Genomic DNA, 14757 nt, shown 5'->3' with positions numbered 1-14757 from the left:
GGACAGTGTTTATTTTTACGATGTTTTTCTCTCGCTAGAAGACATACCGCGATTCCGCTTTGTGCGACGGCACTGCTGTTACTCACTGCACATGCGCAGAACAGGTGCTTGTGCATTACAGCGTGGACAGATAAATAAACTATAACGACGAAGTAAAATGACAAACCTAATAGACCCTTCTTATTAACAGGTTTACAGTAGCGCTAGGTTAACCGTAGTGTTCGTTCCCTAGCGGCGAAGGCTATGAACTAGAAGGTGCGCGCTGGAGCAGTGCTATCTGTGCAGGTCTGTATTTCAGTCGGTCTTGGTTTTTACACCGCAGAAGACTGCGTTAATTCAACTGCAAAAAAGGGAAGTTGGAATAAACCAGTTCACAAACTACCAGTATCCAAAAATGGCAAAGGTCTCAGAAACATGACTTAGGAATACTGAGGTCTTTTCATGGCACCAAAAACAACAACATACAATAATAGATGCTGCGAACTAGAAAAGCATAGCGTAAATCATCATAATGAGCTTACCGGTCCTGAGCTCGTTGTACCAGTAGCCTATGGTCAGAAGAGCAAGCAATGAAGCAATAAAGAAAGTTGGAAAGATGCGCCTTGAAAAAGCAATAAAGGTGCCCATGAATATTTTCCACGCTGGCACCCTCCCTGCTGAGTGGGAAAATATCAAAGCACCCTTTTTGCACCGAGGTACAGAGTAAACCAAAACTAAGCGGTGAGAATGGCAGATCTTTCGTTTCTGTTCTCCTATGAATCAACGCACCAGAAAGAAAATTGATTCTAGGTGGAGAGCATGGGTGCTGATCAAATTGTAAGACGAATGCCGGTGCCTACAATATATCACATGTTGATCGCCATAGTTGAAAAAGACAAATGTCCATAAACTATAATTTGCGCTGACTGTTCTCTCCTTGGTTCTGCGCAATTTCAAAGAAGTCCAAGGTGGGACAGATTAGTCAATACCTTGCAATGAGCTTACCATGCCTGAGCTTGGAGTTTCAGTACCCTAAGAAGGAAAGGCCAAGAAAGGAGTATTCAACAAAAAATACCAAATGATCGTCAAGAAAAAAAAAACATTGTGAAGTTCAATGCCAGACACCATGGCTAAACACTTCACCGTAACAAGCGAGTATGCAAGTTGCGACCAGAAGATTATTTCTGAATACAACCTTCAATCCATGTAACCAGAAAAAAGAATAATGTTTGTAAGCAGGAGAATGTTATCCTCAGTTCAGTTCAGTTCAGGCGTTCAGTCGTGTCCGACTCTTCGTGACCCTATGGACCATGTCACGCCACGCTTTCCGGTCTCTCACTATCTTCTTAACATCACATAGCTTCATCTGCAATGCCTCAAGAATGCCATTTAACCATCGCGTTCGCTGCCTACCCCTTCTCCGGCGACCCTCAACCTTCCCCAACATCAAATCTTTCTCCAGCGACTCCTCTCTTCTCATCAGATGACCAAAGTAGCTGAGCTTTAACTTTAGAATTTGACCCTCCAATGAGCAGTCAGGGTTTATGGTCGACAATATCGACTGATTTGATCGTCTGGCAGTCCAAGGAACTCTTAAGAGTCTTCGCCAGCACCACAATTCAAACGCGTCAATTCTTCGGCGGTCAGCCTTTTTCACAGTCCAACTCTCGCATCCATACATCACAACTGGAAAGACCATAGCACGGGTTATACGGATCTTGGTTGGTAGACTAATTTCTCTGCTCTTTACTAGGCGGTCAAGGCTAACCATTGCTCTCTTTCCCAGAAGCAGGCGTCTCCTAATTTCATGGCTGCAGTCTCCTTCCGAGGTAATCTTGGCGCCCAAGAATAGAAAATCTGTCACAGCTTCCACTTCTTGTCCATTGATGCTCCAGGACTTGATATGGCAAGACGCCATGATCTTCGTCTTTTTAATGTTCAGTTTAAGCCCAAACTTCTCACTCTCTTCTTGTACGCGCATCAGAAGTCTCTTGAGTTCCACTTCACTTTCTGCCATTAAAGTGGTATCATCCGCATATCTAAGGTTGTTGATACGTTTTCCAGCAATCTTCACTCCAGCTGAAGACTCGTCCAGACCGGCCTTCCTCATGATGCACTCTGCATATAGGTTAAATAGGCAGGGCGACAGTATGCAGCCTTGCCTCACCCCTTTCTCAATCGGAAACCAATCAGTAAGACCATGCCCAGTTCTGACTGTGGCCTCTTGCCCTTCATAAAGGTTCCTGCGGAGACAGATGAGGTGAATTGGAACTCCCATCTCTTGGAGAGCTTGCCACAATCTGCTGTGATCTACGCAGTCAAACGCTTTCGCATAATCAATAAAGCAGAAGTAAATGGGTTTCTGGAACTCTCTTGCTTTTTCCATGATCCAGCGAAGGTTGGCAATTTGGTCTCTAGTTCCTCTGCCCTTGCGAAACCCAGCTTGCACGTCCGGAAGCTCCCGATCCACATACTGCTGCAGCCTACCTTGCAGGATTTTTAACATCACCTTGCTAGCATGCGAAATAAGCGCGATCGTGCGGTAGTTGGAACAATCTTTGGCACTGCCTTTCTTTGGAATGGGGATGTAAACTGACCTCCTCCAATCCTGTGGCCACTGCAGGGTTGTCCAAATCTTTTGACATAATGTATGCAGTGTGTTAACAGCATCGTGGTTGAGGTTTTGAAGCAACTCAGCTGGAATACCATCAATTCCGCTAGCTTTGTTCTTAGCAAGGCTGGCTAAGGCCCATTCAACTTCACTCTTCAGGATGCCCGGCTCGAGATCAGAAATCACAACCGTCCTATCTTGGGTTTGCACATCCGGATCCTTCTGGTACAGTTCTTCTGTGTATTCCTGCCACCTCTTCTTTATCTCTGAGGCTTTAGTGAGGTCCTTGCCTCGTTTGTCCTTTATCACGCTCAGCTTAGCACAGAAGCTTCCTTTGATATCTTTGATTGTCTTATACAGAGCTCTTGTGTTCCTTAATTGGCTGTTGTCCTCAACTGCTTGACACTGTATGTTCAGGAAGGCATTCTTATCTCTCCTTGCTATTTTCTGAAAATCCGCATTGAGCACCTTGTATCTTTCTCTTTCCCCCATACCTTTTGCCATCCTCCTTTCCTCAGCTATTTGCAAAGCCTCTTCAGATAACCAGTTTGCTTTTTTGCATTTCTTTTGCTTTGGAACTACCTTAGTAGCAACTTCTTGTATTATATCACGAACATCAGTCCACATCTCTTCGGGCTCTTTGTCTTCTAGATCTAATTCTTGAAATCGATTCCTCACTTCCACAGCATATTCTAATGGAATCTGATCCAGATCATACCTGAAAGGCCTTCTAGTTTTCTGCGCTTTCCTCAATCGAAGCTTAATTTCGGCAACAAGAAGCTGATGATCGGTGCCACAATCGGCCCCAGGCCTTATTTTTACTGCTTGTATAGCGCTTCTCCATCTCTGCCGGCAAATAATATAATCGATCTGATTCCTGTACAGACCGGCCGGTGAAATCCATGTGTACAGGCGCCTCTTGTGCTGTTGAAAATGAGTATTCGCTATGGTCAGGTTGTTTTCTTGACAGAACTCTACTAGCCTCTGCCCAGCTTCATTTGGCTCACCAAGACCGAACTTGCCTGTAATTCCGGATATTTCTTCACTCCCGACCTTAGCATTCCAGTCTCCCATGAGAAAAACGACGTCTGATGATGGGGTGTGGTCTAAAAGGCATTGTAGGTCCGCATAAAATCTCTCAGCGTCAGCTTCTTCAGCAGCAGTGGTCGGTGCATAGACTTGAATAACTGTTATGTTGAAAGGGTGACCTTGGATCCGAAGTGAAATCATTCGGTCGTTTTTGGGGTTGTACCCTAGCACTGCTTTGCCCATTCTTCTGTTTACTATGAGAGCGACCCCATTCCTTCTCTTGGATTCGTGCCCACAATAAAAGACATAATGGTCGCCGGAGTTAAATTCTCCCATTCCGGTCCACTTGAGCTCGCTGATACCCAAGATATCAATGTTCAATCTGTCCATTTCTCGCTTGACGATATCTAGTTTACCTTGCGTCATAGATCTTACATTCCATGTTGCTATGTGATATATCTCCTTGCAACATCGGACTTTCCGGTCGCTTCCCGACACATCCACAACTGAGCGTCCTGTTGGCTTTAGCCCAGCCGCTTCATTCGTCCTGGAGCTACTAGGAATCGCCCTTTGTTCATCCCCAGTAACATGTGGGACGCCTTCCAACCTGGGGGGCTCATCTTCCGGCGCCATATCGATAATGGTATTGTGACTGGCCATAGGGTTTTCTTGGCAGGAAATACTGGAGTGGGTTGCCATTACCTTCTGCAGTGAATCACATTTTGTCAGAACTCTCTGCCGTGACCTGTCTATCTTGGGTGGCCCTACACAGCAGAGCTCACGACTTCATCGAGTTTCGCAAGCCCCTCCGCCACGACAAGGCAGTGATCCATGTTATCCTACACCATCACAAATAGCTTACCGGTCCTGAGCTTGTCGTTCCAGTAGCCTGTGAAGAATAGTATACAACAAAACACGGAAAGGAAAGTAACATAGTGCCACCGAGGAAACACATCCGAAAATAAATGCCTACACATATATCTACGTTTTAAACATGAATGCAAAGTAGGCAAGGTGCCTTATAATTCGTTATTGACGATTTCTTTATAGTACATCAGGAAAGAAGAAAGATGTCAGATCGAATCTGCCATAAGGTTCTCACAAAGAGCACGAGGTTACTGTGACTGAACACCTTTCTGTACCTATAGGAAACGGCAGCAGGAAAGTTTAACTGTAACGAAGCCAACAGCTGCAAAGAAAAATTCTTGCACAATAGAAGTGCCTACCAATAGTTCTCATAAGCACATTGCCATAGACAGTGCAGGCAGTGGTCTTAGATGTATATTTCATATTCAAGCAGTTACAGAACCAAACCTTTCAATATAAATGAAAGGGAGGTGGAAGCTCGAGAAGCACTGTCTTCACAATGACAAAAAACTTACCGTGCCTGAGCTCGCTGTTTCAGTACCCTACGAAGAGAACCCAAAGCGAGGAATATTTTTAAAACGCAGCGGAGTAGCGCCATGGCAATAGGCGCAGAAACGCAAAACGCAATTGCCTATGGCATATCCACTCCCCCCCCCCCTTACGCTTTCATAGCCCAGAGTGCCAAACGGCTCCCAAGGAAGTTTGAGAATATTGCATTGTTTAAATTTACAAAGGAAACGAATAGATGTTCGAAGCTAGTGAAGCATTCCCTACATCGACACAAGGGTTTCTTTGGACCTGAGCTTTCTGTACCAGTAGTTTGTGAATAGAGGACAAGCAATGAATTAAATATCGTAGCAGAACAGAAGTGCCATCGAAGAAGAGACGAAAAAAAGGGGGCGCCAACAAGTAATTTCTAAGCTCTTTTCCTCTTCCGTGTAAGCAAATTGTCCACAAAATCTTTTTGCCACAAACACAGAATCCATACCATTGTCAGGAGCTTACAACGGCTGTGATTGTCGTTTCCGTCTTGTGTAAATATAAATGCTGCGAGGCATTTAGTTCGATGTGGTGCCGCAGTGCCAATGAAATCAGTAACAAAAGAGAATAGGCCTAAGTCATTGTTGAAAAAGGTTTTTAACACAATTCGCTCCAGAGAATCCTCACGATACGTGCCTCAGACAAAATAAAAAGAGGTTATGCTTGATATGCATAGCCGAGAGCTTTGCAAATATCTTACCGTGCCTGGGATTGCCGTTTTGGTATTAAATGAAAAAAGTTACCTAGAAAATAATCTACACAGAAAATGACGCGGGTGCCTCAAGGAAAAAGTAACTGAAAAGACAAGTGCCTAAAATCATATCCAAAACTGTTCCTACACATCCGCGTTTAATAAATAGCTTTGAATTGTAATTTCTCAACAGAGCTTTCAATGTCTGCAACTATGAAAAGAAATGAATATTGTTTTATGGTAGACCAGATTACTCCATCAAAGGAAAAAACGGGACTCAGATCTACGTACCAGTTGCCTATGAATAGTAGAGAACACGGCAAAGAAAAGGAAACTAGCATAGTAGCGCCGAGGAGGGATATGTAAATAATCGTCTAGATATATAGTCGCAATTTTATTGAGATTTCGCTGTCAGTTGGTGTCTTAAAACCTAATTGGTTACTGGAGAGTTCCGACCGCAGAAGCAGAATGCAATGTAGAATGCAATGTAGAATGGAAGCTGCAAGAAGTTTCTACACAAGAAGGTGGATGATTTTAATGTGCCTGAACACATTTCCGTTTCCTTATAAAGGACAATGAAAACACAAAATACTAAAACCAACGAATCGCTTACAATGAAAGTTCCTACAAAATAATTCTCATAAATATATTGTTACGAGTGGAAGTCACGCACCAGTGGACAGCACCACTCTGGAGTCGATAGGCACCGCTTAACCGCACAACCCAACATTAAATGTCGTCTTCGTCCACACACCCAGATATTTCGTTCTTCACTTGCTGAAGGCCAGCATGGCACACCACATAACATTACCCTGATGCAGAAGCACAATCCCGGTGCGTTCTGGGTAAACGAAGCAGGGCGTGAATAATACGGTTTGAGCCGTGTCTCATGCACAATGTCGAAAGCTCGTGGTGCCGAAGACTTCAGGTTCAGAGGTTCGATTTCGTACGTGACGTCGGTGACTCGGCGAAAGATACGGTAGGGGCCTGTGTAGCTTGGTAGAAGGTTTTCGCACGAGCCCACCCGGCGGGATGGGAGCCAGAGTAGAACGAGAGAGCCCGGGGCGTAGTGCACGTCGCGGTGGCAACTGTTGTAATGGGATTGCTGGAAGCTTTGGGAGGCAAAGAGCCTGTCGCGAGCAATGTGGCGAGCATCATTAGCGCGGCAGATGGCATCACGAGCGTGAGTACTAGTCGCCGCGTCAGTAATGGGTAACGATCTATTAAATGGGAGTAATGGGTGTCGGCCAAAGAGCATATAAAAGGGAGAGTAGCCAGCGGTATCATGACGAGAAGGGTTATAGGCGAATGTTACAAAGGTTAGGTTAATGTCCCAATCCCGGTGGTCGCCGGAGACATACATTGATAACATATCTGTGAGCTACGGTTGAGAAGTTCTGCGAGGCCATTGGTCTGAGGATGATTGGCGGGGGTAACTTTGTGGCGGACGGGGCACACACGAAGTAGCTCGTCAACCATTCTGGAGAGGAAGCAGTGACCACGATCCGTAAGTAGTTCACGAGGGGCACCGTGTTGCAGTATCACGTCGTGAAGGAGGAAATTAGCCACGTCTGTAGATGAGAAGAGAGGAGTCGCTGGAGAAAGATTTGATTTTGGGAACGGTTGAGGGTCACCGGAGAAGGGGTAGGCAGCGAACGCGATGGTTAGATGGCATCCTCGAGGCGCTGCAGATGAAGTTGTGTGATGTTAGGAAGATAGTGAGATTCAGGAAGGCGTGGCGTGATATGGTCCATAGGGTCACGATGAGTCGGACAAAACTGAACGACTGAACTGGACTGAACTGGAGCGCAGCTAGTCGGGATCGCATGCGTAATGGCGTAACGCGTAGCATAGTCGGGGGCTACAGCGATCTATTTGTGTCCCGAGGCAGAGACCGGGAAGGGTTCAAGCAAATCAACACCAACGCGGAACAACGGGAGATTGGCTGCAGGTGTCGAGATGACAATACGGATGTTTTTTTTTTTCGACGCTGGCACAGCTCACATGCGTCCACATAATACGGAACTAAGCGATAAAGACCTGGTCAGTAAAAACGTCGGCGCACGCTGTCATACGTTCGGGACACGCCAAGATGTCCAGCTGTCGGAGCATCACGAAATTGTTCCAGGATGGCGGAGCGCAGATGCTTCGGAACGACTAGCAAGAGCTCAGCGCCATCAGGTCGCATATTGCGGCGGTATAGTGCGTCCCCTTGGAGTACGAACATGGAGAGGGCAGGATGAGATGGCTGGTAGTCAGATGGGCGATGATAGACCGGAGCGCATAGTTCAAGCGCTGTTTCATTTCATTTATTTTTCCCTTAAAGGCCCGAGGGCATTACATAAGGGGGGAGCAAACTCAATATACAATGGCTATGTCGTCGGATATGTGGCGAAATGCCGATAAAGACAGGACGCATGCATCAATGTTGCAGGCCGCAGAGCTGGGAGGATCGACAGGGTGGCGGGACAAACAGCCTGCATCTTAGTGAAGCCGACCATAATTATAAACCACGGAAAAGGTGTATTCTCGCAACCCTTATGCAGAGCGTCCTAAGCGTCCAGGAGGGTCTTTAAGTGAAGAAAGCCAGCACAAGGTATGGTGGTCCATGGTAACAGTAAATGGTCGCCCAAACAAATAAGGGCGGAATTTCGCAATAGCCCAAAAAAGAGCTAGGCACTCCCTCTCTGTGATAGAGCAATTTTGTTCTGCCCTGGATAGTAGGCGATTGGCATACGTAATTCCTCTAGTGCGGCCGTGGTGTCACTGAGCGAGAATAGCTCAAATGCCGTGACCACTTGCGTCAGTGCGGAGTTGGATAGAGACCGAAGGGTTGAAATAAGCCAAGACGGGTGGATTGGTGAGAGCAGAGATAAGTTCGGAGAAAGCTGCAGCTTGTTCAGGGCCCCAAGAGAAAGGTGCATCTTTTTTCAGTAGGGCGGTGAGAGAGCGAGCGAGGGCTGCGAAGTTCTGGACGAAACGACGGAAATACGAACACAAGCCGAGAAAACTTCGAACATCACTAGATGAACGTGGCGTGGGAAAAGTACGATTGGCGCGAATCCTATCGGGATCAGGCCGAACGCCAGCAGCATTCACTAAGTGGCAAGAACGTTGATTTCCCAATGGCCGAAACAATATCTTCATAACCGGGGACGACAGATTTTTCAGAAATATAATTCAGGAATCAAATATTAACTCTACACAAGCTTCAATGAAATGGAAAGAATTTTGCATGGTGGAAAAGAAATGCCTGCATAACCACAAAAAGTTTACCGTGCCTCAGCTCGCCGTTTCAGTATTTAAGAAAGGATCCCAAATAAAGGATTATTTTAAACAATAGATGTGTAGCGTTAATGAACTGGCCTAAAGCAACTTACTCCAAAATATTTCCTACGTCCACACTATTATACCCGATTACGGCACAGTTCTTAGGAACATGATTTCTTAAAACCGTGTTCGTTTAATAGAAAAAGCTAAGGAAACAAACAGATGTTATGGACACGAGAAGCATAGCCTACGTCATAACAAGAAGGTTAAAGGGTGTGAGCTTGAAGTATCAGTAGTATATAAAGCGGAGAGCAAGCTCTGAAGTATATAGATAGCAGCACAGTAGCACCATCGAAGAAGTGATGCAAAAAGAAGGTGCCAGCAAATAATTGGTATGTGGTCATCCTGACTGCAGGGCAGACAAATATTCAAGAAAGCCTTTCTTCCACAGAGATGCAGTCTATAAATAAATAATGAGGTTGGAATACCTGATCTTGCCGTTTCAGTTCTCTTATAAATAAACGCGCCAGAAACAAATTTTATTGAGGTATTGGGCAGCCGCACCATTGACAATCTTAACAAGAATGCGATTCCCAAAGTAACGGCGGCACAAATTGATCGCCGTGGTTCAATGCGACAATTGTCTTTGAACTATAATTTGAGCCAGATAACTCTCTATTAGGGGGTTTTGCTGAATTTCAAGGATCTCCAAACCAGAACGTATAGCCAACTCGTACGAAAAAAGCTTACCGTGCCTGAGCTTGCTGTTTCAGTGCCCTATGACGAGAATCCCAAGAATGGAATTGTCAGCAGTACATTCTGGTCAAGCCAGAAATAGAAACATTCCGCCAACACTACTGCAGTGTTCAACTTAAGAGCGGTTCACACACGGGGGAATTTAAGCAGCGCCATCCAACGCCCAGGTTTCGCACTACTTAAGCGATTACAGCCATTCTCACCATGTCCACTATATGTCTTTGCTATACCAGATATAAAATTTCAAAAACATGTCCACCATAAAAATACGAATCGTTGGACACAAACGGCAAGCCCCTGCAACAATCGGTTCAGTTGTAATGTACTTCCGAATCTCTATGAATACAAGGTTTCGGAGCCAAAAGACCGTCTGTGCGAATCTCACAAATTTTATCCCCCTAATCTTAATTGGTAATCTTTTACAGGGCAACATGCCAGGGAATTTGACATTACTCCGATCATTATGCGTCAAACGGGAAACGTCCTTTCTCAATACAGAACATCAATATGTGGTTAGGTCACTTATAATATCAGTAACAGAAAATGTACTCCCGTCAGGTATTACATCACATAAACATGCACATCTCAACGAGAAAAAATGTTTAACAACATCCGAGACTCTGAATGGCAAACATCTGCTATAATGGCCGCAAAACAATTCGTCATGTTCACAGTTTCATGAAAAATGTCGTCGGTGCAACTGTAACACATACTTAATTGTTTACATTATAGTTTTTATATTCCTCGGAAGTTGCAGAATAATTTGACACCAACTTCGATATTCTGTGTGCAACGGGCGACGTCCAAATTATATCCATATTTTGGGTCGAGACGGTCGCGCATCGATACCCAATGTACGGGGTTACATATATAAGAATTAGAAGGTATGCTTATGAGTTGAAGCACTGTGCGCTGTTAGTTGCGATTCACTTATCTATGATCACATGAAATGTATTTTATTGCATTTGGTGTCAGGGCGACCTTGACATCCTGCACACGACTTAAGAAATAGAAAGTAGTGAGAGCGAACGCTCTTGAGATCATTCGAGAGAAGAATGACAAATTCAATAACAAACACGATAAGTAGCGACCGAGTATGAAATTTGTCTTTGAAACGTAATTTATTGATGGTGCATTCACTATGAGAATCTAAAAAGGAAATGATTATTGGTAGTAACGAAATGAAGCTCATCCTACACCATCTCAAAGTTCTTACCGGGCCTGAGCTTGTCGTTCCAGTAGCCTAAGAAGAATAGTGTAGAGCATGTAAACGACACGATATGTAGCATAGTAGCGGCAGAGGAAACATGAGTGAAAAATGTGGCCCTGAATATATATTTAATACTTTATCGTGACTTTACTGTTTGTAAAAAGTATTACAAGCTCATTGCAGACTAGACAGTTTAGACAACAGAATCAAAGAAAACCATCAAATGGACGCTTCCAAACTGTTCTCATCAAACAGGAGGAAATTACAACGCCTAAACATGTACTATAGGTTGCCTATGAAGGAAAGCAGGAGCGGGAAATTCTAAAGACAAGAAACGCTCAACTCCAATCTAAAATACACGAGAAATAGAAGCGCTTACAAAATTTTTCACGTAAACATATTGCCATAGCTGGGCATGAAGTTTCCTCAGAAATATAATTTGGTAACCCAGCAATAAGAAAGTAGACAGAACCTTTAAACGAAAGTAAGTTGCAAGGTGGACAACGACAAAACGCTTACCGTTCCTAAGCTTGCTGTTTCAGTACCCTATGTTGAAACCCAAAGCAAGGAATTTTCTTAAACAGGATCCTAGTTGCATTAAGCCAAACGGCACAAAAAAGCAAAGTACTACAAAATACTTCTCGCCACTATATTATCATTTCCTAATGACGCGAATATCCCAGAAAGATGATTTATAACTAGGGTATGTTTTGCTTAGGACCAATAAAGAAAACCAGTCCAAGTTTCCAGTTGTAGAAGCATAGCTTACGTCATCACGTGAAGCTTACCGGAAGTGAGCTTGTTGTACCAGTAGCCTAAAAAGAGAAGATCAATCCATAGAGTAATAAAGGAAGTAGTACAGTTGTTCCGAGAAAAATGGAATACAAAGAGAAAGCGCCTTCAAGTAAATTGTATGCTCTGTTCCTCACTACCATCTAGGCAAATGTCAAGGAGCCTTTTTTTATAGATATACAGTGCACAAAAACACAATGAGCTTCCAGTGCATGAGCTTGGCGTTTCACTTCTATGAATAAACGTTGGTAGACAGAAATTTAAAGCGAGTTGTAGTGCAGTGGCATGGATGAAAAGTTTAACAAAAACGCAGGTGTCCAGATAATTTACCACAAATTGACCATCGTATTCCAAAATCGCAAATGTTTCTCAATTACAAATTTGTGCCAGTTCATTCGCCTCATAGGCGATTCAGCGGAAAATTAAGGATGTCGAAGCTGGATAAGGAAAACCAACAATTGCGCTAAAAGCTTACCGTTCCTGAGCTTGCTGTTTCAGTGCCCTATGAAGAACAACCAATGAAAGGAATTTTCAACGAAATATGCCGAAGAAGCTCAATGAAAAAAGCCATGATGGAAACCAGTGTGTAAAAATTATTTCAAACTTCCACTGTAACAGCTGGGCGTGACTGTTGCTGTTGAAATGTCAATTCTGAACACAGGTTTCATTGCGCGCTGCCAAAAAAGGAGATGAATAATGTTAGCAAGTAGGAGAAATATATCCTACATCATCGCTAGGACCTTACCGGTCCTGAGCGTGTCGTTCCAGTTGCCTGTGAAGAATGGTGGAGAGCAAGCAAATGAAATGGAAAGTACCATAGTAATACGGAGGAAAAGGTGTGTAAACAACTGCCGAGAAATATGTTTGCTTTTTATACGTGAATGCAGAGTTTGAGAATATGTCTTAGAATTCGTTTGTGCGAATTTCATTTAAGCTACTGAAGCAAAGAAAAATAGAAGCAAAACTTTCTACACTAACAACAAGAGCTTACCGCTCCTGACCATATTTCAGTTCTCCGTAAAGAAAGCGGTAATAGGATATTTGAAATATAACGATGCACATAGGTTCATTCAAAAATTCATAACCAGTAGAAATGCTTACAAAACAATTTTCGTAGCTGAGGAAAGGTGACAAGTATATTTTTGTGAATACAGAAATTACTACACAGAATCTTCAAATTAAACGAAAGGGGTACGGAAGTTCGAGAAGCACGGCCTACCCAATCACAAAAAGCTTACCGTGCCTGAGCTCGGTGTTTCAGTGCCCTATAAGTCAAACCCAAAGCGAGGAATATTTTTGAAAAGTAGAGGAGGCCTCATGGCAACAGCCGCAAAAATGTTAGTTCGCACGTTACAATTCGCTCCATTACATTATCATTCCACACATTATGACGAATCGCTGATAAATAAATTTTGAATACTTTCTTTTTATTGAACCAAGACAGGAAACGAATAGAACATCAATAATGGTGAAGCATAGCCTGGTGTCACCATATGAACCTCAATAAGCCTGAGGTTGTTGTACCAGTATTTTATAAAAGGAAAGCTAGCAGTGAAGGAAAAGGACGATACGATAGCAGCTGCACCAAAAAAGGCATGAAAAAGTAAAAGCTGACAAGTAATTTCTACGCTTTCAACCTCGCTGCTGAATAGGCAAAAGGTTAAGAAAATCTTTCTTCCAATGAGATACAGTCTCCACCAACACAAGGAGCTTTCGAAGTCTGATATTGCGTCACTGTTGAATATCAATAAAAACGATAGAAATACATTGAAAACCTCAACGAAAACGCAAATGCCTGCGTGTTAGTAGTAAAATAGTTTTACGGAAGATAATTTGTGAAGGAGCATTATTAAGAGGGATGGTTAAGAGAAAATGAAAAAATGGTCCCAAGCTTGATAATTATAGCAGACAGCCTCTCAAAACTATCACCGTGCCTTATCTTGCCATTTCAGTATGCCCTATGATCAATAGCCCGAATTTAATATCTCAGCGTAAAATATCGAAGACACGAATGCGGTATTCAAGTGCCTACAAATCATTTCCGAAACTTTATCCTTGGCAATCGACTGAGATAAGTTGGTTGGAATTGTAATCTCTGAATAGAGCCTTCGCTGTAAGCTGCCCGTCGTGGCGGTTAAAGCGCTCCACTAGTCAATCTATGGACGCGGATCGAATCCCGGTAACAGCGGCCGCTTTTCGATGGAGGCGAAAAGCAAGGCGCTCGCGTGCTGTGCGATGTCAGTGCACGTTAAGGAACCCCAGGTGGTCGAAATTTCCGGAGTCCTCCACTACGGCGTCTCTCATAGCCTGAGTCGCTTTGGACGCTAAATCCCACAAAATCAAAGCAAACCAAAGCTTCACTGTAAGCAACTAAAAAGGAATTGAATATTGTCTGTAAGCGAGAGAAGCTTACACAAAGATCTTACCGGGCCTGAGCTTGTCGTTCCAGTTGCCTATGAGGTATAGTAGAGAACAAACAAATGAAAACTGAAATATCATGGCAGCCCGAGGAAGGATGCGTGAAAAAAAATAAATAAAAACAAATATATTTAGGATTTATCGATAGTGTACAGTTGGCTTGATGTTGAAACTAATTCTAAACTAAGATTTAGATCTCAGAAATAAAGAAGCAAAATGTCGAATGGAATCACGAACAGGAGAGAGTTTTGTGCTTAAACTAGATATTTGTGTTACCTATAAGAAAGGGCCAGCAGAAAATGTTAGTCGCAACGAAGCGCCTAGCTCCAATGTAAAATTGATGAGCAATAAAAGTGCCTAAAATATTCTCATAAATACATCGTCAAAGCCGTATGCATCAATTATATCAGACATACGATGTTTAAATTAAGCATTGACTTTACAGAGGCTTCAAAGGAAAGGATACGAGTTTTCAGTGTGGAGAAAGACAGCCTTCACTGAAAACTCCTATGAAAACTTCTATTAAACGCTTACCGTGCCTGAGCTTGCCGTTTCAGTACCCTGGGAAGGAAGCCCACAGTAAGCAATATGTTT

General features: G+C 43.5%; 1 protein-coding gene across 1 annotated transcript in view; it reads right to left on the bottom strand.

Moving 5' to 3' along the window:
- The window catches only part of LOC146181258 (uncharacterized), a 104793-nt gene extending 92230 nt beyond the window's left edge, over window positions 1-12563 (bottom strand). The window contains exons 1-2 of the mRNA XM_084575741.1: window positions 12491-12563; window positions 11742-11768 (exon numbers count right to left, since the gene is read on the bottom strand). Of these exons, the coding sequence (XP_084431867.1) occupies window positions 11742-11768; window positions 12491-12563 (100 nt within the window). The remainder of the gene's footprint in view (window positions 1-11741; window positions 11769-12490) is intronic.
- Window positions 12564-14757: the final 2194 nt, after the last annotated feature.

The sequence above is a fragment of the Amblyomma maculatum genome, chromosome 8, assembly GCF_055883805.1.
Source record: "Amblyomma maculatum isolate TAMU_Amacu chromosome 8, ASM5588380v1, whole genome shotgun sequence".
NCBI lineage: Eukaryota > Metazoa > Arthropoda > Arachnida > Ixodida > Ixodidae > Amblyomma > Amblyomma maculatum.
The sequence above is the reverse complement of the archived record's forward strand: the minus strand, read 5'-3'. Positions and strand labels throughout refer to the sequence as shown.